The sequence below is a fragment of the Oncorhynchus gorbuscha genome, linkage group LG19, assembly GCF_021184085.1.
Source record: "Oncorhynchus gorbuscha isolate QuinsamMale2020 ecotype Even-year linkage group LG19, OgorEven_v1.0, whole genome shotgun sequence".
Taxonomy (NCBI): domain Eukaryota; kingdom Metazoa; phylum Chordata; class Actinopteri; order Salmoniformes; family Salmonidae; genus Oncorhynchus; species Oncorhynchus gorbuscha.
In genome coordinates, this window is record NC_060191.1 from 49,294,476 (window position 1) to 49,316,933 (window position 22,458).

Sequence of the window (22,458 nt, forward strand, 5' to 3'; positions counted from 1 at the left end):
AAGAAGGAAAGCATACATGGCCTGTGTGGTTGGGCTTCAATCTCAGGCCTTGTTTGCTATTTTCATAGATTAAGTCAGTTGGAAGACAGAACACAGGAATGTAGGGAGGTTAATAGCAACAAGAAAAACACTGATATGTGGCAACTGTTGTTTATTAAAGATGGGTGTCAGGTACAGGCCGTGCTCTCTGTCTCTGACCGTCCTTAGGCGAGGCTATTGGCAGAGGGTCTGCTTGGATATCAACCCCCCAGGAGTGGACTTAATAAAGGGGCAATCAGCAATATTATTGAATTATATGTACCAATTGATTCTTGAAGAATATAACTTGTAAATGCCTTTGTGAGCTTAGTTTAACTGTCGTACCCCATCAGAACCCAAAATAGAAGTTTTTTTCACTCCAATGTTTGTAAACAAAGTAAATATTAACAAACACTTTATGGCCTCAAAACATGGTTAAAACTATCATTTTTATATCATGGATGGTCAGTCCTTGCATCCATAGCTCTATGAATTTGAGAGTGGACCATCCCTGAGCTTTTTACCAAAACAATGGCAGGGAGTACTCTTTAGTATTGTTTCAACTGCTGATTGGACCTTTAAGACATTTGTGAAATCACCGCAAAATAGATGTAGAATGATTGGCTGTGTGTGGACGGACCTAGATAAAGATGTTATGCTCACCTGCTTCATGATATCATTATCTGTTAGCTGTTAGTTGTTTGTTTATCCTCCATTTACTGAGGAAGAAGACATATCGAGAAATGGCTGGAAGTAGCATCCGCAGATCAGTCACTTTGTTAGCCACACTTGGTTTATTGCACCAAAACTATAGTGCCTCATCTGCAAAGCAACAAGCCATTGGAACCATACTGTAGATCTTAGCATATGTTTTATTGTGGGAGCAGGTGAGCCAACGGCAGTGTCTACGTTTTTGTTCCGACAGAGTAGACAGGACAGGACCCACAAAGGGGCTGTGTTGTTCCTTTCATGGTGGATGAATAAAGGAAGCCCTTTTCCCTGACAACTCCTGCAGACTAGCAACTTCTCTCTCTGTTCCATCCTTCACATAGCTCAGTATCGGTCATGTGATCAGCCAGGGTTTCGCTGTCCAGAGCCAGCAGAGAGAGAGAGAGAGAGAGAGAGAGAGAGAGAGACATCTAAACTGCATATGTAACACAGCAGGTACCACTAAACGTGATCAGTCTAATAATAGTCTCTCGCCACCTCTGAACTCCAATTTTATGACTTGTGTTTTGTTTACCATGTCAACATTACTTTCCTTAGTCCTTTCAATGTAATATGTTGCACTGACTGCTGTATAACCCCCAAACCAAATGTACTTTATGAGGCATAGAGATCTCCATTCCTCCATGGTAATACTGCTGAAATAACCCTGAGGTGGGATCAACGATTATCACCCTTCAAACACATTACTTATAGAAACAATTGCAAATTTCTATTTCCTTAATTGAAGATGACATATACTCCAATGCCCCCATTACTCCTCATTGCCCCAAAACACTGAGGCCTCCAGTTTGTCTGCTCCCAAACTGTTCCCCATTCCCTCTGTGCACTGCTAGCCACACTCGTGTTTAATACATCTGTCATCTGTCGGGAGTTCAGGTGACAGAATTCAGTACAGATACAGTACTCTGTATGTTAGTAGTATTTAGTATTTGATTTGGATCCCAATTAGCTGCTGCCTAGGCAGCCACTACTCTTGCTGGGGTCCAAACAGTTGAGTACATCACACAATCACACCCTTAACACTGATGATAGAACATCACCATCAAACGAATGCATCTCTCTCACAAATTATTTGGGAAAAAATGTACAACATTTCCCAACATAAAAAAAACCCTACATAAAAATAAACATAGCTCCTTAAAAAACGATGTGTACATACTGATTTTGTACTCTACTGAATTCTTGCAGTAAAAGAAAAGCCTATCTTTTGTGAAAGCATCAGTCAAATATTGTCTTTTTAACAGTGTTCCTTAGTTTCTGAAGCCTAAGCAGTGCCTCATTTATATGAGCCAAAAACATAGAGAAATGTCAATAAGAAGATAATGAATTAATATTCTACAAGGTATTATTTGATGTAGCGTAGTTGCCTGAAGCTAGGAAAATAATTCAGTGTTAGTGATTTAATATATAAATGGACTCAATGACTAACATCTTAGAGACAAATATTCATGAAAGTACAAACATTATGTAAATAATTATGAGGCTTGTGAATGTTTTTAAATGAGCTTGATATAGTTTCAATGAATATGCATAGCTCACCAATAATTCAACACTTAAAACGTTTTAATACTTAAAACATTTAATAACTACTGATCTTATTCTTAATTTCCTTTGTTCTCACTAAACCCAAATGGAAAGTACATGATCCTTCTCAAATGTTTTCTGACACAGACAGAACTTCTATGCTTTCCTTTCAGAAGAGATAATACAGAGACAAATACTGTACACACATAGACAAATCCAACAAAACAATGATAAAACACATCCCTTCATCACGGAGTCTCCTTCATTCATGAACTCTGTTCATGAAGCCCTTTCTTAGACACACCATTAGAAACAGGTGTAGAATAACATTTTTGGTTGTTACATAAATAGTCCTTGTCCCATCCATTGTCCCATCACACATAGTCTTTTCTCTGGAACCCAGGCCCACCTGGGGCAGAGTATGCCATCTGTGAGGGCTTGTACTTCCTAGGGGGACAGGAGTAGCAGAGGAGGCTTCCCCCGAGGATCATGAGGGCTGAGGCCCCCCAGCCAATGTAGAGCGCTGCCCCTAGCTCTCTGCGCTGTGCATCAGTCAGCAGCGGGTTGTAAAAGTCCCGGATGATAGTGTTGGCCGACCAGGACACTGGGATCAGTTGCATGACTCCTGACACGATGAAGAACACCCCAGAGATTATCATGACTTTAGCTTTGGATGCCTCGTCCTCGATGCAGTTGGTGCACTTGGCGCCGGCGATGGCGATGAGCACGGCCAGGATGGCCAGGAGGATGGAGATGACCGTGAGAGCCCTGGCGGCCTGGAGGTCCTGGGAGAGAGCCAGCATGGAGTCATAGACCTTACACTGCATCTGGCCTGTGCTCTGGACCACACAGGTCATCCACAGACCCTCCCAGATGATCTGAGCCGTGACGATGTTGCTGCCGATGAAGGCTGTTACTCGCCACATGGGCAGGGTGCAGGACACGATGGCAATGATCCATCCTAATACGCATAGAGCGATCCCCACTAACTCCAACCCTGCAGACATGGTGGTAATTCTGTTGTTTCTGGAGCTCCTTCTGTGTTCCTTTCAGTGCTCCGTGTTCCGTCACACATGAGAGACCTGAGAGGATCTGACAGAGGATCTGTGAGAAAGAAGGAGACCATACAGAGCCAGAGACAATAACACCAATTGATTTAGCCTGAGTACCTGTGAGTGTGTGATGTGTGATGTTCTGGTATCCTTTATATCCCAGATCAGCTGAAGGGAGGAGCCCTGGAAGATCCCCCCAAAAATGCTTATCTGTGACATCACAGTGTGGGATTAAAAGTAAAAAAAACAATAGTGATTTTCAAAACCTGCAGGGAGTTTTCTAGCCAGAGGGAGGGTATTATCTTGCTCCCCACATCACTGTGAATCTCATAGTGTTTGAAAATCACTGTTTTTAAAATGTTTTAACTTTTGATGATGTCGTCATTGGGTAGAACCGATTAACCTTTTAAATAAATGCGCAGTTTTTACATAATGTGCTGGACATAATGAAAATGAGGTTGAAGAGTGGTGGAATTGCCCTTTACTCATTAATAGATAGCCCTAATCTAGTCTCCTCAGAGCAATCACTCTCTCACAACATTATTTGAAGCAGCTTGTAAAAGAAGAATGCCTGACCTCAGTTCCTTTGTAATAAGCTCTCTTGTTCACTCTATTTGATGTGGTCTAATGGCCATGTCTGTCTGTCACTGACTCCAGTGCCCTTGCATTCCTTACAACTGGAGTGTCTAATTATGGGTGGTGGTTTTTGCCTAATTATGCTCCAGAAACTGGGATAATAAGTCTTTCCCCCCAACATTTCATGCCCCAGTGTTGATAACTCACTCTGACCTCCATCGTGCTATGAAACGGACCCATTGTTCTGGGGGCCATTTTGGAATGGCTGAATAGTGGGGGGCTGACAAAGCAAGGCTTCTTGTTATATAATGGCCAACAGATGTGAGAGTCAGCCAAAGTAGATAGCAGCTATGAAAGACAATCCAACTCAACACATCATTACCATAGATACCCAAGAATCAGTGAAGGAAAATGCCTGTTATATCCTGATCTGGGCAGAATGAATGACACAGAGGCAGTTAGCCTTAGCCTACGTCTTTTGTTTTGGCAGCAGATTCAAACATATTTTTTCTTATAAACTGCATAGCTAGTACCACAGGACTTAGTGGCACTTCTCATGTAGCAAAGCATTTACTAATGTTAATTAAATGTACTGTATAAAGTAACTTATTGCAACAATGTATTTTTCTGTCATCATATTAAAATATTTTCAGAAAAAAATGCAAGTATTATGAAACAGTCTTCATTGTGAAATTGACACACTTTAAACATCAAAATCATTCATATTTTCACACTTAACGAAAGATGCTAAACTGTCAGAATTTGGTACATTGTTATCCAACATATGCACAAGATAAGCTGTTATTCATTCAGTCTATAGAATATAAAATCTAACAATGCAGATGGTTTTAATTAAACTCATTTCAAATAGTAAGATTCCAAAACAATATCTACAACACCTATGTATGTTTTAAATAGACATACAGTATGAAATCCAAGTACATCAAGTCCAGTTTGATGTTGTTTCTCTTCAACAGAGCACCATCAAAAATGATCCACTAAAAAGCAGCATTTTCTTCATGTCAAAACATATAACAAAATAGTTTCAGTAGAAATCACCCCCATTTGATATGTTCTGGAATTCAAAAGTTGGTATCAGATGTCCTTCATCGACTGTGGGAAAAACGTGAGCAGAAAGCTGCTGCCAGATACGCAGGTCAGTTCAAACATTGTCTCTTTTGTCATAGCCGCTGGGGGCCACAGACCTGATTGGGGAGTACACCATCCGTGAGGGTGGCCCTGCATACCTCTTCTCAGGCTGTGGGGGGCAACTACAGCACAGGATCCCCCCCCCCCCGATGAGGAGTAATGCGGCTGCTGCCCAGCCCAGGTAGAGAGCCCCTCCAATCTCCCTTTTCTGAGCCTCAGGAGTGATGGGATTATAGATGGGATTATAGAAATCCATGATGATTCTGTTGGCTGACCAGGACACAGGGATCAGCTGGGTCAGGGATGCTACGATGAAGGCCATCCCGGCTGCGATCATCACCTGGGCCTTGGCCGTCTCGTCCTCAACACAGTTGGTACACTTAGCCCCCACCACGGCCACCAGCACCCCCATGATGCCCACAACTATAGAGATGATTGTGAGGGCTCGGGCTGCCTGCAGGTCGGAGCTGAGGGCTAGCATGGAGTCGTAGACCTTACACTGCATTTGGCCCGTGCTCTGCACCACACAGGTCATCCAGATGCCCTCCCACATGGTCTGAGCTGTGATGATGTTGACCCCGATGAAAGCGGACACCCTCCACATGGGCAGGGCGCAGGACACAATGCTTAATATCCAACCCAGGACAGCCAGGATCACTCCCAAGATTTCTAGTCCCAACACAGCCATTTTGTTGTTTTTACCTTCCTTTGTAAGTAAGTCCACATGTGTCTTCACTCTCTTAACTGTCTCAACTTCACATACAAAAGGGTTTCACTGTCTGGGTTCTGCTTTGGAATTCTCACCGTCTGTATACTCAGAGCTATCTTTATAGCACTCTACAAACAGAAGGTAGAGTCCATGGGCATTGGCTAAGGAGGTTTTTAAATGTTTTTTATTTTCTTTCTTCTCAACAAACCCCATGTGAACGGCTTGGCTGCACAGATTAATGATTGAATGGTTGGGCCATGGTTGTTCCCCCACTGTTTGGGCTGAGGGGGAAGGTCAATAAATGGCCAAAGTACCAATACTAAATAGTTAAAGGATAACGAACAGATTAAGAAAAGACAAGTTAATAGTTACACGTGGACGAATTGGGAATAACATTTACAAATGTGTTCATTCAACAAGTGTCTACCAGTGTACAGTTATTTTCGGGTCAAAATAAATATTTAGCTCTCTATGGAGCGTTAACCTCTGTGTCTTACTGCTAACCCTGAGAGAGAGCTGCCTAGGAACAGCTGTGGCAGCCTACTGTATACAAGCACTATTGGCTAGTTTCCAACCCAAATACCCTGATGAAGGCATAAGATGAATTGCATTGGTTTTAATAATCAATATATTTTTAAACAAACTTCCATTGACCTACAGAAAAAGTTGCTTAATATTGTTTCATCTGGTTTCCAACCCCAGCAGCAGGGCTCATTCTTGGATCCGTTTCTTTCAAAATGAACTGACCTGGGTCAGGAGCCAATGAATGCTCTCTCTGGTACCAGATAACATCATTTTTGGAGATGACGTTGCACAATGAATGAATGCAAATCTGCATTCGCTCATTGTTTCCCACTGCCATGATTCAGGAAACAGACAAGCCTGAATTTCATAGTAAATGATATCTTGTTTCTGACTGCCATTGAAGATTGATGACAAAAAGTGAGAATCCGTTATCTTTTGTCTTTGATTGGCTGACAGATTTAGGGATCAAAGTTAGAAACCTGTCTATCAGCACAAGAAGTTCCACACACAGGCACTTTACTTGATTATAGACGAGTACTTATACTCCACAAGTGAACAGATTGACTATCACAATTGGAGGCTATGTTTGTTTGTACGACACTCAAACTTCCCTAGGAAGTACTTTAAGTCTATGCTATAAGAATGTCTTAAAAGTAGTTTCCCTTATCTTGTTCTTAGACTAGAAGGTAAATAAAGCCATTGTCTTATCTTTAATAAATGGGAGGATTGTGAAAGAAATTGGTTAACCCTATGATTACAGAGTGGGTTACCTACACTCCTCCTTATCAAAATGGCTGCTTTTTGTCGTGCTCAGTTTCACTCTCCCAAATGAAACAAAAGGGTCAATGTTGCTACTCACATTTGGATTGAAATCATAAACCGCATTGTGCGGGGTAGAGGGGCTGAGTTTTCTAGATTTCAGGTGATATGGACCTGCAAGGCTACCTCTCCTCACTCACATAACATTCCTGTGGTGACATCCTCTGTGATAAGACCTTACTTTCAGATGGGAATGGCCCTGCTATAAGCCAATTAAGCAAAGAAAAAGAAGTTGCTTGTATACAAACATTAGTTAACGCAATGCATGATTTCCTCACATTATGAAATCAAGGGTGAACTTATCTTAATTTTGTATCACCATGTGCAAGAAAATTCTGAGTGTGCAAAAATGACTTAAGGTTAAATGGAAATGTTATTTTTTATTTTTTTAAACTAAATAAAAAATGTCATGATCTACATCGTCATCACTGAGTAACATTCATGTGAAATTTAGTACAAAAACTATTTCCGAACAGCAAAACATGAATAAGATATTTCTCTAATCCTACAATCTACATTTACTTGAATTGTCTATAAATGCATGTCTCCAACTCTACAGAAATCATATATGTAAAACACAATCTAGCATTAATCGCCAATCGGTCATACTGCATTTATTCTTCGCTAACCCAGTCAGGAAAGGGGGGGCACTATAACACTAGTTATCCCCTTAGTCTCATCAGTCTCAAGGGGCTGTCTCTATACTAAAGCCATTGAACACACTCTCTCTCACACATAGTCCCTCCTCACATATCCATTGACAGACATGGGGTATTTGACTGCAGAGTAGTTCATCACCCTGTTGGGTCCAGACCCAACCCCGCTAACACCCTGGGGTGCTTTCAGGGGACAGGAGCAGCAGAGCAGAGCTCCCCCTAGGAGAAGCAGACAGGAGGCAGCCCATCCAAAATACAGTGAGTTCCCAAACTCCCTCTTCCCTGTCTCCTCCATCATTGGGTCATAGAAATCCAAGACGATGGTGTTAGCCGTCCACGATACGGCCGTCAGCAGCAACAGCCCCGCCACGATGAAGGTCACTCCGGCCCCCAGCACCATGCGAGGCTTGCTGCCTGTGTCTGAGCTGCAGTTGGTGCACTTGGCCCCGGCTACAGACAGGCCGATGCCCATGATGCACAGCACCATAGAGACGATGACCAGGGCACGGGCTGCCTGTAGGTCCACAGGGAGTCCAAGCATGGAGTCGTGGACTTTGCAGTGCATCTGGCCCGTGCTCTGGACAGAACAGTTCATCCACAGGCCCTCCCAGATCACTTGAGAGATGACGATGTTCTGGCCAATGTAAGCAGCTATTCTCCACATTGGCAGGCCACAAGCCACCATGACCCCTAGCCAGCCTGACACACAAAGAATCATACCCAGGATCTCCAGGCCGGCCGAGGCCATCTCTGGAACTAGTCTCTCCCTGTCCCTAGGTGCTCTGGTGCTGGTCTGTGGCTGTCGTCTCTCTTTGTCCTTGGTGCTTTGATCTGGGGCAGTGGTCTGTCCCTGATTCTGGGCTGTCGTAGTCTCCCCTTGTCCCCTGGTGCTGGGCTGTTGTCTCTCTGGGTCCCTTAGTTCTCTGGGCTGGTGTTGGGCTGCAGCAGTCACTCCCTATCCCTAGGTCTCTCAGGTCTGGTCTGGATAGAAGGTGCTCTGTGTCTCAGAGCACAGCCCTCTAAAGACGATATCAAATCTCCTTGGCTCAGAATGCCCTGGATAATACTTTAGTCAGTTATCGAGAGAGGGGGAAAGAGAAGAAGAGTGGGATAAACTGATTATTCCTTTCTTTATACTGCTAAGAAGACTGTAAGGTGGAGTCAGTTTACATTCAAATAACACCAAACGCTGAATCACCGTCTCTGCAAACGAGAGAAAATTACAGGCTTTGTTCAGTCAGTTAGACAGACACATTATATCTCTTGGGTAAAACTGCTCTGTTCAGAACAGGCCTGGCACTGAACATGTGTCTCTGAACATGTGCATGTTTTGTTCAATAAAGTTTGTCTTAAACCATAAAAAAACTTGTGGCCTGAACAGGAAAAACTCTAGTTTGGGCAGCTCTATGTGATCTATAGCCCATCACAGGCCCTTGTCTCACTAACAGGGGTCATCATTGGGGTCATAGGTCAAAACAGGGGTCATTGCTTTCTCATACCACCGACCTGATAGTGAAATCAACACCCAAGAACACGTACCATCTCACTTGGATGATCTCCACTACAGGTTGTTGGAAGGCTAGAACATTATCATCACTGAATTACCAAATACCTTATGAACTCTTTGTTTTTTGTGAGATGCAGAATGTCCTATTCAGATCAGAACGGGGAGGTTGCAGCCAGAGTTGTTTATGGGTGTGTATAATGTTTTTACAGCTAGAGGGAGCAACGTGAAGTACTGGTACAGTTAAACTGTACTGAACATTATCATCCCGTGAGTGTCTTACTGAATAGCTGTCTGTCTGTCGAAATGGTCCAAAGAGGATCTGGTTTACACCGGATCTCAGGTTGACCCTATTGCAGTTTTGCCTCCAGCACATTGTATAAAGCTCATTAAATGTGGTGTTAAATGCAAACTACAAAAATAACTTAAAAAGTGTCAACTAAACATTCAAAGATCTCAGTGGTTACTTCCTAATACGAAGGGGAACTGAGGGGTAAAAAGAGACAATTGATCTCTGTTTACTGAAGACTTCAGTGCTGTGTGAGGATAAGCCTCAATAACACAAGCCTTGTCATGAAAACTGAAGCTACGATTAAGTTCAACATAATTATGTTGTATATATTAGCTCCTGTTACTGTAGTTACTATAATATTCGCAAACAAAATATGTGTGAGCAGCTTTGTGACTAAAAATGAATCAGAAATGCATAGTTTCGTTGTTGCAAAATGCCTATTTTCCTAACAATTGGCAGCAGCCCTGTACCAGTCTGTGGTAGCGTTAGGGAGACTGGCTATAATTCTAGACCCATATTACAATACAAAAAAACATGTCCAGGAACACGTAGAGAAGGTTCCCCACAGACAGAACAACTCCTGGAAACTGGTCTAACCTGCTCCCGTTCCCATGGCAGGTGAACAACTGGGAAGGTGTTTGTGCTTGTTCCCTTTCCAGGGAGAACTCTTACCAAATACCTGCTTCAAACCTGATGACTGCCTAAATTATACCAATAGTAAACATTTCATTTCAACAGAAATAAATGTGTTGGTTAGTCGCACCTAAATGGTCAGAAAATAACTTGTATCCTAGAGTACCGGATCTCAAACAACTGCATAGTCATAGTCAACAGCTAACTTCCTCCACCACATGGTGTCTCTTTCTGTTGCAGTCTGTTAGGGCAGGTTGCACCAACATGGATTAACTCCTAAACTGGGTTAAATCAAGGTTTATCTATGAATCTTGTTGCACCAAATGTTTAACCTCGTTTTAAATTAATCCTAGTTAAACCTAAGTGTGGGTTGCACCAACATGGTTAAATTAATCTAGGATTAGAGCTGATCTAGATTTTGTAAATCTAGTTCTATAATTAATTGGAGATGTATTGCACCACTTCATTTTAAATCTGGATCAGTAACACTATGATTAACATTTTTAAACTATGATTAGTGACATGGTACACCAATATGAGAGGTATTTCATGAGTTGAAACGAAGTAGCTGGCCTACTTGACAAATGAGGCCACAAAGTTGATGTTCCTTATAAAATTACTTGTGGAGACAAATAAGATCCCCATCCACCATCTGGAGCTGAAGTAGTTAGGGTTCAGCCGTGTTCCCATCACTCCCATGCTTAATGGTTGTGTAACGATCATCGTATGAAGCAGTGGACCAAAACGCAGTGTGGTAAGTGTTCATGGTAAATTTAATACTCAAAACAAACAAACAAACAAACAAACAAACAAACAAACAAACAAACAAACAAACAAACAAACAAACAAGCCCGAAACAGTCCTGTCAAGTCCAGACACTAAACAGAAAACAACTACCCACAAAACCCAAACGAAAAAGGACAACTTATATATGATCCCCAATCAGAGACAATGATAGACAGCTGCTTGGGAACTACACCAACATAGAAATAAAGAATCTAGAATGCCCACCCTAGTCACACCCTGGTCTAACCAAAATAGAGAATAAAAACCTCTCTATGGCCAGGGTGTGACAGGTTGGCAGCCTTTCTTTCCAGTTGCATTACAGAGTCCTTGGAGAAGTGGTAACTCCTTGAAAACTGATCACTATCATAAAACTCAATAGGATTCAACCTGTCTCTTATTATTCTCAGAGGAACTCTGTCACTTTCGTCTCTGCACAGTAGATATGCTGCCATTTCATCAGTTAAGCAAACTCAAGTGGCAGTTTAGAATTACATTTCAATCTAAATGTATCTTCATTTTTTTTTTATTGAGCAACAGGCTTAAATGTAATCTTGGTTTAAAGTGAAAACTAAACTTAGATTAGAGGAATGATTTAATTTAACTAGGTTTAATTTAGAACTAGGTTAAACATTTGGTGCAACAAGATTCATAGATAAACCTTGATTTAACCCAGTTTAGGAGTTAATCCATGTTGGTGCAACCTGCCCTAACAGACTGCAACAGAAGGAGACACCATGTGGTGGAGGAAGTTAGCTGTTGACTATGACTATGCAGTTGTTTGAGATCCGGTACTCTAGGATACAAGTTATTTTCTGACCATTTAGGTGCGACTGACCAACACATTTATTTCTGTTGAAATGAAATGTTTACTATTTGTATAATTTAGGGAGTCATCAGGTTTGAAGCAGGTATTTGGTAAGAGTTCTCCCTGGAAAGGGAACAAGCACAAACACCTTCCCAGTTGTTCACCTGCCATGGGAACGGGAGCAGGTTAGACCGGTTTCCAGGGTTACAGGTGCCTGGCTAGATCGTCACTACCTCCTGCCCATGTACAGATACACTACACTATACACACCAGGCAGGTGCCTGCCTTACATTAATAACTAACAATTATAAACTGTATGGTTCGAGCCCTGAATGCTGATTGGCTGACAGCCGTGGTATATCAGACTGTATACCATGTGTATGACAAAACATGTATTTTTACTGTTCTAATTACGTTGGTGACCAATAAGGCATCTAGGGGGTTTGTGATATATGGCCAATATACCACAGCTAAGGGCTGTGTCAAGGCACTCCGCGTTGCGTCGTGCATTAGAACAGCTCTTGGCCGTGGTATATTGGCCATGTACCACACCTCCTCTGGCCTTATTGCTTAAGTAGAGACTCGCCTTCTGGGAACAGGTAACTACGAGCGGGAGGAAGGGAGGGTGGAAGGTACACTGTTAGAAAACAGGGTTCCAAAAGGGTTCTCTGGCTGTCCCTATAGGATAATTCTTGTTGGTTCCAGGTAGAACTCTTTTGGGTTCCAAGTAGAGCCCTCTGTGGAAAGGGTTCTTCAAAGGGTTCTCCTATGGGGACAGCTGAAGAGTGTCGGGAGTGTAGGAAGGGAAATTCTTCAATTTTAAACTATTTGGTGACTCTTTTTCTTCTAGTATCTGAAATAATGAAACAACCAAAAGTAAACAGAGAGAGAACTTTGCGAGAAATGTATTTCTCTGACGTTCCTGTACTCTAGTACATTCACAGTAAAGGTAAGGTTCCAGAAAATAAATAACAGAAAACCCCTGGAGGTAGAATTCCTCTCTCTCCCTGTCACTCCCTACCTTTGCACAATCCAGGCTGTAACTGTTGGTGTCTCTGGTGCCACACTACGGCACATCTCTCAGCATTTAAAAAAAAAATGAAAAAAGTGATCACTGCCTCTAGATTGATCCCTTATTAAAAAATATGAAATTACAGGGGGATACATTCAGCATGTGAGTTTAAAGGAACTTGTGAGTTAACTGTGTCTGGAGGATAGTCACCTAAATCTTCTGAGAATGGTAAAAATTCTCATGATAAGAAATAAAGTATTATAACAACTCTTATTACACCTGAATCCCCTTTGATTTAATTTACATGTCATGATGCATGTTATGATGCATGTCAATCCAGAACCACATGAGTCATTGAATGTCCCGTGCTTCTAATGGTTTCTAGGTAACGTGAGATCTTTGTTGCATGCTTGGTTAATCCACTGAAACTGTGACTCCGTCCCCTTGAGCATGACTCTTGGGCACGGAATAATACATCATAGATAACACACAACAACCTACCCCTAACTCCTGCCCAACCACCCACACAGATACACACACAGATATCCATATTTGTAGGAGAAAATCACACATCCCAGTTTTATCAACCATTATGCTGATACCAAATTCTCCCATAGTAGCATCAGGGGGGTGCAACATGCCTTCTAACCTTTAGTTCACATCCACAACAATAACAATATCTAAACATAGTACTTGTGAGCCTCTATATAAGCTCATTCACACTTTTAAGAATTATAAAATGTGTGGTTGGGTGATACCACCTAGTATTATATAGAATAAGCCTTGATCTCTGAATCACTCATTCAAAAAGGTACAGTAACGATGTTTGACTATCCAACCCCAGGAGTTATAGTTCTATGAGCACTACACTTAGGTTGTGTTTACACAGGCAGCCGAAATCTGATCTTTTTATAATTGGTCTTTTGACCAATCAGATCAGTTCTGAAAAATATCTGATGTGAAAAGATCTGTTGTGATTGGTCAAAATACCAATTTGTGGGAAAAAAAATATCAGAATTGGGCTGCCTGTGTAAACACAGCCATAGTGACCCAGCCAGTTTACTCGGTTGTACTTTTATACTCCAAAGCCAGCATCCGTTAGAGTGTGTGAGGCCCAGGTATGAGGCCCCGGCCTGCCCTCTGTTCCTGTTGACACTTGTCATGTATTACCCCCCCCCCCCCTCCAAGACTTACGCACAGGTGGATTGAACTACCTGTAATGTGAAATAACTTAGCTTTAGTGCCAAACTGTTGCATTCACAGTGTCAATTTTCTACTTAATCTGCGACATCGCTGTAAAAACCGCTGGAATTTAGCTCAAAAACTATTTTCACATGCCAAAATGAGTTTAATTTCAAGCACATTTTCAGCACTTTCTGTGGTGTGAAAGGTACTAAAGGTACAGGTTAGACCAGGGCTGTTAAATTCCGGTTCTGGAGGGCCGAAATAGTTCTGTTTTGGTAGTTAATTGCTCTCACCTGGTGTCCCAGGTCTTAACTAGTCTCTTATTAGAAGGAGAGGATGAAACCAGAAGTGTTTTGGCCATCCAGGACCGACATTGAACAACCCTGGTTTAGACAAGAGTAGTAGTTGTTTTTGTGTCTTTGTGACCAACGTCATGTGATCCTGGGAGTAGTGTGTGCCCATTATTTTAACTGCATGTGTCTCAACAAGCCTTTATTTGTCACACCCAGAACAACAATAACAATGTCTGGAAATACTACTATTCTGTTTCAGCTGCCTCTTTATTAGTTCCACAACAATGAGATCAACATTACACCATAGAACCAGATGTATGCTGTTTGAAGCAGTACAGCTGAAGTTTGAGTGTTTGACTACATGATCTGGTGTAGGATTCCTGATCCTAAAATAGTGGACCCTCTGAGGCCTATCTGATTCCCAGTGCTGGGAGTATAATCTCAGTTTGAAGGCGATGTGCTCCAAAACAATCTCTCCCCCTCAATGCGTAGTACCTGAGTGTGGTACTCAATCTCCTTGGGTTGCTCCATGCCAGGGTATCTTTAACATGCTACCTGCCTGGGTAAAATAGAGGCATTGTTGCTAAAGGTAATTTTAGCTCGCTAACAGTGGCCTCTTTCATATATGGAAACAATCTGTATCTCTCTCTCTCTCTTTCTCCCCCCCATTTTCTTTACAGTCCGACAACTGTGATCACCTTGGTGTTGTTTGTGGCACGTTGAAGACAGACCTGTCCACAGAACTAACCAGTCAAACTCCTCGTCCGTCAAAGCAGACACGTCCTCCAGGCGAACGGAAGAACGACAGTCTATAGCCCTCCGACCCCCAAGGACTGACGTCACCTTGCAAGGTCAGCTTTCAAGTATTCTTTTTTTGTCTTGCCTCTTTACAAAATGGTGGATGAACTGAATGACTTGCCAGCTGTGAATCTATCAACTGCTCGGGTGACATAAAGAATGATTTGATTGGTTGGTTGATTGATACTTTAACAGACATGGCTGGAGGGGACTTCACTTTTTCTCTCTTGAGAATGAGTAGAGTAACAGGACAATCGTTCACTGACTCAATACGCTATTTTTTTGGTGCGGGATCGCCCCCAAAATGTTTAATTACGTCATCATTTCTAAATCAACATTTGTACCGACAGATGTAGCCTGTTGAATATTATTATAGAATATGCTAAAATGCATCCTCCAAATGCAACGTCTGCCTATGCCCACACACAAGAAAATGTTTATTTTTTTATACCCTCAAACACCAAGTTAGGCTTACCTCATTTCAAAATAGGCCATCATCACTGTCAATCATGAATGATCATTTTTCACATTTTACCGGTGAAATGTCCAAGCTGCATCTGCAAGCTCTCAATCAGTTTCATGGGAATATGCATTTACATTTTCTTGAATTACTGTTTTGTGAGTGAATTAGAACAGAGGGTGTTAACAAACAATTAGTCTTTCTTGCATTGTGTTTCAATCAAAGCATACTGTAAATCCTGCCTAGTGGCATCCACTGTTGAGTTTTGGCTGCATGAGAAAAGAAATGCGATTATTCAGCTTCAGCTAACCATCCTAAAATCTCACTACAAATGAGGAGGTGAGGTGTTAAAGGCCTACAATTCTATGCTACTATATTCGGTTATGTTATTTAAAATACTAATTCTTCATTATGCGATCTGGCTAGTAATTGATTCAACTTAATCATTTTCAATAAATATTTTTACTAGCTCCGTGTATTCTCAAATTGAAAAAAGTGAGGGAGCGCTGCTTCCTTGTGCTCCTGCAGTCCTACACCCCTGCTGAAATGAAACTTTAGTTTTAGTAGTTGTACTGTTTCTGTAAGGGAAAAGAGATTATCTCTTGGAAAGGGAACATGTCTTCATTCTTTTGACAATGTCACAAGCCCGGGAAACCAAAGAGCACCTTACATATTTACTGTTCTTGCAGTCTTCTAACATATTCTATGTGAGGGATTGTAAAGTCAAGTAGGAAAATAATAAATGACAGTAGGCCTATGTATTCAAGGGGATCTGTAGGATGATACACCGGTTTTTCACGTAACTAAATAAGTGAATATCTTGGTGTAATCTGGCATTGTTTCAAGTCAATATGATCTGATGGGAGTCCCAGAGCTGCAAAGGTTAGCCATTCGTTCAAAGGTGAAGAGTGAATGTCAAGTAATAGATAACCAAAGTAAAATAACATTTTGTTAAACCTCTATAATCTTCAGCTCTATATAGAGTCAACCCTTTCATTTGAGCAATTAAAGGGCTCTGTTCATATGAAGAGGAAAGAGGTTGGAACTCATTTCAATATAATTGTGTAAATGTCAGATTATAATTATACCTGTCTAATTTTGATATTTGAGTTGGATTTAAAAGTAGAAAATCCTTATTCACAGATTTTCTCAGACATGAACAGATGTTTCTCTATTACTTTCATTCCACAGAGTGTAGTGTCAGCATGAAACTGGCAAAGAGAGAAGAGAATACTGATACCATGATACTGAGTTTATATTTTAAGGGTGTTGGCACACACGGTTCCTCTTTAGTTTGGCTAAAACTGTTTGGACAATGGTGAGTCACAATGAGACTGTTCCACTTGTACCATTTAATTGACAAGAGAAGACAAAAAAACGGAATTATGACATATGCCTTGAGGGAGAAGCAGCAAGTCATGTCAAAGGTCTGTTGGAATGTTTGTGTGCCAAGCCCCTCCCAAGTCAGGTGTATAAAAGCACATGCTCCCAGTATGGCTTAAACAATGACACTTGGATATTTTTCAAGCAAGACACACCAAGCAACTGATTTCTAAGAAGACACTGATTTTTGGCAGATTTCCTTCATTGACTCCTCCAGGACTTAAAGAAGAAGAAAAGATGGCATCTGCTGGGTTTCAGATGTTGGGCACAGCCCTGGGCATCATTGGCTGGATCGGGGCCATCGTGGTCTGTGCTCTTCCTCAATGGAAGGTCACAGCCTTCATCGGCGAGAACATAATCACAGCCCAAACCACTTGGCAAGGCATCTGGATGAACTGTGTGGTCCAGAGTACAGGTCAGATGCAGTGTAAGGTATACGACTCCATGCTGGCACTACCCCAGGACCTCCAGGCCGCTCGTGCTCTCATCATCATCTCTATCATGATGGGCCTGGTGGGCATCCTGCTCGCCGTGGCCGGGGGCAAGTGCACCAACTGCGTGGAGGATGAGAGGGCCAAATCCAGAATAGGCGTGGGCTCGGGTGTAGTTTTCATCATCGCTGGCATCCTGTGTCTCATCCCCGTCTGCTGGTCGGCCAACACCATCATCAGGGACTTTTACAACCCCATGCTGATGAGCTCTCAGAAGATGGAGCTGGGGGCTGCGCTCTACATCGGATGGGGGGCCGCGGCCCTCATGATCATGGGAGGAGGGTTCCTCTGTGCCAATTGTCCCCCTAAAGAGGACAATTACCCCACTAAGTACTCAGCTGCCAGGTCCACAGCACCCAAGGACTATGTTTGAGTGGGAGAAATGCCCGAGAGAGAAAGAAGAGAAAGAAAAGCAAGAGAGATTATAAAAGACAGAACGAGATTATGTATATTTATACAGGTGCTGTGCAGTGTGATCCTTACTGTCTCACATTGTGATTTTGTGATTGTTCGATCATGTTTGTATGATATCACAGCTTGTTTCCACTGCTAAATGACAAAATTCGAATGTATTTCATTAAAGACAGACTTCCAGACAGTGGCACTTGTATAAGTAAGAAATGACATGATGGCATGTAACGCACCCAGAAAAGGGTGTGGATGGACATTGTCAGCTAATACTCCTTCTGACGTATATTCACAATACACAGAATGAATAAGAACTAGCCAAAGCTATTATTTGAAAACATGTATAAAATATTTCAGAATGATCTGAATGGGTTTCCCATAACGTTTGCATTGAATGCATACATTTCATTTAACATTTTGACTAAATATATTTTTTAAATGTGTGTGATTCAGAAAATGTGAATTTCAATGGTGATAAAACTGTAAATAAATATTTTTGTTCAACTTCAAATGCACTGTCTCATGTTTTCTTTGACTGAACATGAGCAACAACCTTTGATCATATATCAAATGAACGAATCTTTACCCCTCAGCACGGTCATGCTTATTCTTAGCTCTTCAGCCACACCCCACACCAACCGTCAAACAGACTATTTCATTGGGAAATCACAGAGTAGATAGATTAGACTACTATTTAGTAGACAATTTCACCTTAAGAGTAAACATCTCTATTCTCTTTTAAATATATACCATATATACCCTCTAGCAATGCTGAAATGTAGGCCTAACATTTCCTACAGTAGCCCAGTTTGATAACAAGCACCAAAATTGGTACATTTAACATAAGAGGAAGAAAAAAACGGATGGATGGCTAGATAAGACCTGAGGTTGAGAAATGCTTTTGCCTTTGGAATGGGACTGCTACTTTAGTCTACACTAGAATTTCAAGTAGGATGACTCACCTTTGAAGTTCCCATAGCATCTTGAGAAACCTTCATTGTCCAATGATGCCCCCTATAGGAATAGAAACATAGAACATCCTCATAAGAAGTAAAAACAACATTCAGTTACATGGTCCCCATCACTGCTAACTACACCCCACTTCATTTAGTATTTTGGCAGTCTCCGTGAAAACACTGTGTCCTGATAGGAGTGTGCATCAGTGTGCAGTCATAAAGAAACGATCGTTTTAAACACCTCCAAATAACACATTTCCTAATAACCCAACTCTTTCTTCACAGCCTTCTTGTTAAATCTCCATAGTCAGTTTCCAAGTCATTATTTGATATCAGTCACATAGTAGTGAGTCAGAAGGAATAGCTGTTTTGTTTTTGCGTCAAGTGGCTATATATGACCGTGAAGCTGCTCTTTTCTCATAGGTCAGCACTGTTAGAGGTTATTGGGGTTCTCTTTGTGTATAAACATCTCTCAGCAAATGGGAGCAGAGCAGGGAATTTTAGTAAGACATACCTGCATCATATCTCTGTTTTTAACACATTACAAACTACCTTCTACAACACAACTCTAAAAATACTGTTTTCTTTTGTGTGAACCATCTTTGAACTCTTTGGGAATAACTGGACTCCTCGGGATCTGTCCGTACTCAGGTTGGAGTGTGTGAGGTCAGGAACAATCAGTTGACAGTGTGTGTGTGAGAGGAACTATTTAGTCAAGATGGTTTCCCAGGGGATCCAGGTCATGGGAATAGTCATGTCGTTGATCGACTGTTTGACGGTCATCATCGTGTGTGCCCTGCCTATGTGGAAGGTCACAGCCTTCATCGGAGCCAACATTGTCACAGCACAAACCATCTGGGAGGGAATGTGGATGACCTGTGTGGTGCAGAGCATGGGCCAGATGCAGTGTACGGTCTACGAATCCATTCTGGCACTACCCCAGGATCTCCAGGCCGCCAGAGCCATGATCATCATCTCCATCCTGACCGGTATCGTCGGCATCTGCCTGTCGATCGCTGGAGGGAAATGCACCAACTGCACAGCAGAGGAGGGATCTCAACGTCAACAGTGAAGAGGTGATTCTGGGATGCTGGTCTTCTAGGCAGAGTTCCTCTGTCCAGTGTCTGTGTTCTTTTGCCCATCTTAATATTTTATTTTTATTGGCCAGTCCGTTGAGACGGGTGTTTTGCGGGTACAATTTAATGAAGCTGCCAGTTGAGGACTTGTGAGGCGTCTGTTTCTCAAAATAAACACTCTAATGTACTTGTCCTCTTGCTCAGTTGTGCACCGGGGCCTCCCACTCCTCTATCTATTCTGATTAGAGCCAGATTGCGCTGTTCTGTGAAGAAGGTAGTACACAGTGTTGTACGAGATCTTCACTTTCTTGGCAATTTCTTGCATGGAATAGCCTTCATTTCTCAGAACAAGAATAGACTGATGAGTTTCAGAAGAAAGTTATTTGTTTCTGGCCATTTTGAGCCTGTAATCGAACCCACAAATGCTGATGCTTCAAGATACTCAACTAGTCTAAAGAAGGCCAGTTTTATTGCTTATTTAATCAAAACAACAGTTTTCAGCTGTGTTAACATGATTGCAAAAGGGTTTTCTAATGATCAATTATTCTTTTAAAATGATAAACTTGGATTAGCTAACACAATGTGCCATTGGAACCCAGGAGTGATGGTTGCTGATAATCGGCCTCCGTACGCATATGTAGATATTCCATAAAAAATCAGCAGTTTCCAGCTACAATAGTAATTTACAAAATTAACAATGTTACTGTATTTCTGATCATTTTTATCAGAAAAAAATGCTTTTCTTTCAAAAACAAGGACATTTCCAAGTGACCCAAAATGTTTGAATTGTAGTGTATATTTAATTTTATATATATAAAAAAGAATAGGGGGCTGATCAGCTTTAATATTGCAGAGAGATTGTGGTTTCCATCTATGTCATTTCTAATCCCCCAGATATTTGTATGTAAATATGTAAATATATACAGAACCAGTCATAAGTTTGGACACAACTACTCATTCAAGGATTTTTATTTATTTGGACTATTTTCCACATTGTAGAATAAAAGTGAAGACATCACTATTGGGTCACTATTTGTGGCGGCAGGTAGCCTAGTGGTTAGAGCGTTGTGCCAGTATCGAAAGGTTGCTAGATTGAATCCCCGAGCTGACAAGGTAAAAATCTGTCACTCTGCCCCTGAAACGAGGCCGTTAACCCACTGTTCCTAGGCCTTCATTGTAAATAAGAATTTGTTCTTAACTGACATGCCTAGTTAAATATCAAAACAATGAAATAAAGCATGTAGTAACCAAAGAAGTGTTAAACAAATCAATGTAGCCACCCTTTTCCTTGATGACAGCTTTGCACACTCTTGGCATTCTCTCAACCAGCTTCACCCAGAATGCTTTTCCAACAGTCTTGAAAGAGTTCCCACATATGCTGAGCACTTTTTGGCTGCTTTTCCTTCACTCTGCAGTCCAACTCATCCCAAACCATCTCAATTGGGTTGTGGTCGGGTGATTGTGGAGGCCAGGTCATCTGATGCAGCACTCCATCAATCTCCTTCTTGATCAAATATACCTTACACAGCCTGGAGGTGTGTTGGGTCATTGTCCTGTTGAAAAACAAATGATAGTACCACTAAGCGCCAACCATGGCGTATCGCTGCAGAATGCTGTGGTAGACATGTTGGTTAAGTGTTCCTTGAATTCTAAAAAAATCACCAACAGTGTCACCAGTAAAGCACCCCCACACCTCCTCCATGCTTCACGGTGGGAACCACACATGTGGAGATCATTCGTTCACCTACTCTGCATCCCACAAAGACAGTTGGAACATTTGGAACCAAACATCTCAAATTTGGACTCATCAGACCAAAGGACAGATTTCCACTGGTCTAATGGCCATTGCTCATCTTTCTTGGCCTAAGCAAGTTTCTTCTGTGAAACTTGGGCTGGAATTTCTGAGGCTGGTAATTCTAATGAACTTATCCTCTGCAGCAGAGGTAACTCTGGGTCTTCCTATCCTGTGGCGGTCCCCATGGGAGCTAGTTTCATCACAGCGTTTGATGGTTTTTGTGACTCTACTTAAAGAAACTTTCAATGTTCTTGAAATTTTCCATATTGACCGACCTGTCTTAAAGTAATGATGGACTGTCGTTTCTCTTTGCTTATTTGAGCTGTTCTTGACATAATATGGACTTGGTCTTTTACCAAACAGGGCTATCTTCTGTATACCATCCCATACCTTGTCACACCACAACTGATTGGCTCAAACGCATTAAGGAAAGAAATTCCACAAATTAACTTTTAACAATGCACACCTGTTAACTGAAATGCATTCCAGGTGACTCCCTCATGAAGCTGGTTGAGATAATAATAAATAATAATATATGCCATTTAGCAGACGCTTTTATCCAAAGCGACTTACAGTCATGTGTGCATACATTCTACGTATGGGTGGTCCCGGGGATCGAACCCACTACCCTGGCGTTACAAGCGCCATGCTCTACCTAACGCCAAGAGTGTGCAAAGCTGTCATCAGGGCAAAGGGTGGCTGGCTACTTTTAAAAATCTCAAATATAAAATTAGGATTTGTTTTTTTTTAAATGGTTTACTACATGATTCCATATGCGTTATTTAATGGGGAGGCAGGGTAGCCTAGTGGTTAGAGAGTTGGAC

At 41.7% G+C, this 22,458-nt stretch overlaps 3 protein-coding genes across 3 annotated transcripts; 1 reads left to right on the top strand and 2 right to left on the bottom strand.

Moving 5' to 3' along the window:
* Positions 1-2,238: 2,238 nt before the first annotated feature.
* Positions 2,239-4,421, bottom strand: LOC124005192 (claudin-3-like). The gene has a single exon (XM_046314196.1). The coding sequence runs from the start codon at positions 3,276-3,278 to the stop codon at positions 2,646-2,648; it is 633 nt and encodes a 210-aa protein (XP_046170152.1). The 5' UTR covers positions 3,279-4,421; the 3' UTR covers positions 2,239-2,645.
* A 146-nt stretch (positions 4,422-4,567) lies between these two features.
* On the bottom strand, positions 4,568-8,765 carry LOC124005193 (claudin-3-like). The gene is made up of 2 exons (XM_046314197.1): positions 8,030-8,765; positions 4,568-5,785 (listed from the first exon to the last, which is right to left on the bottom strand). The coding sequence occupies exons 1-2, from the start codon at positions 8,503-8,505 to the stop codon at positions 5,062-5,064; spliced, it is 1,200 nt and encodes a 399-aa protein (XP_046170153.1). The 5' UTR covers positions 8,506-8,765; the 3' UTR covers positions 4,568-5,061.
* An 8,243-nt stretch (positions 8,766-17,008) lies between these two features.
* On the top strand, positions 17,009-18,318 carry LOC124005742 (claudin-4-like). Its single transcript, XM_046315254.1, has one exon. It carries the CDS (start codon positions 17,146-17,148, stop codon positions 17,770-17,772), a length of 627 nt encoding a protein of 208 aa, XP_046171210.1. The 5' UTR covers positions 17,009-17,145; the 3' UTR covers positions 17,773-18,318.
* The last annotated feature ends 4,140 nt before the right edge of the window (positions 18,319-22,458 follow it).

What these genes read in the sequence shown, in the direction of transcription:
- LOC124005193 (XM_046314197.1), bottom strand. Translation starts at nt 8,505, where the DNA reads ATGGCCTCGGCCGGCCTGGAGATCCTGGGTATGATTCTTTGTGTGTCA. An exon ending in GAGGAGACAGGGAAGAGGGA is followed by an intron (nt 5,786 to 8,029) that starts GTTTGGGAACTC and finishes GACAGTTAAGAG; the next exon opens with AGTGAAGACACATGTGGACT.
- LOC124005192 (XM_046314196.1), bottom strand. Translation starts at nt 3,278, where the DNA reads ATGTCTGCAGGGTTGGAGTTAGTGGGGATCGCTCTATGCGTATTAGGA.
- LOC124005742 (XM_046315254.1), top strand. Translation starts at nt 17,146, where the DNA reads ATGGCATCTGCTGGGTTTCAGATGTTGGGCACAGCCCTGGGCATCATT.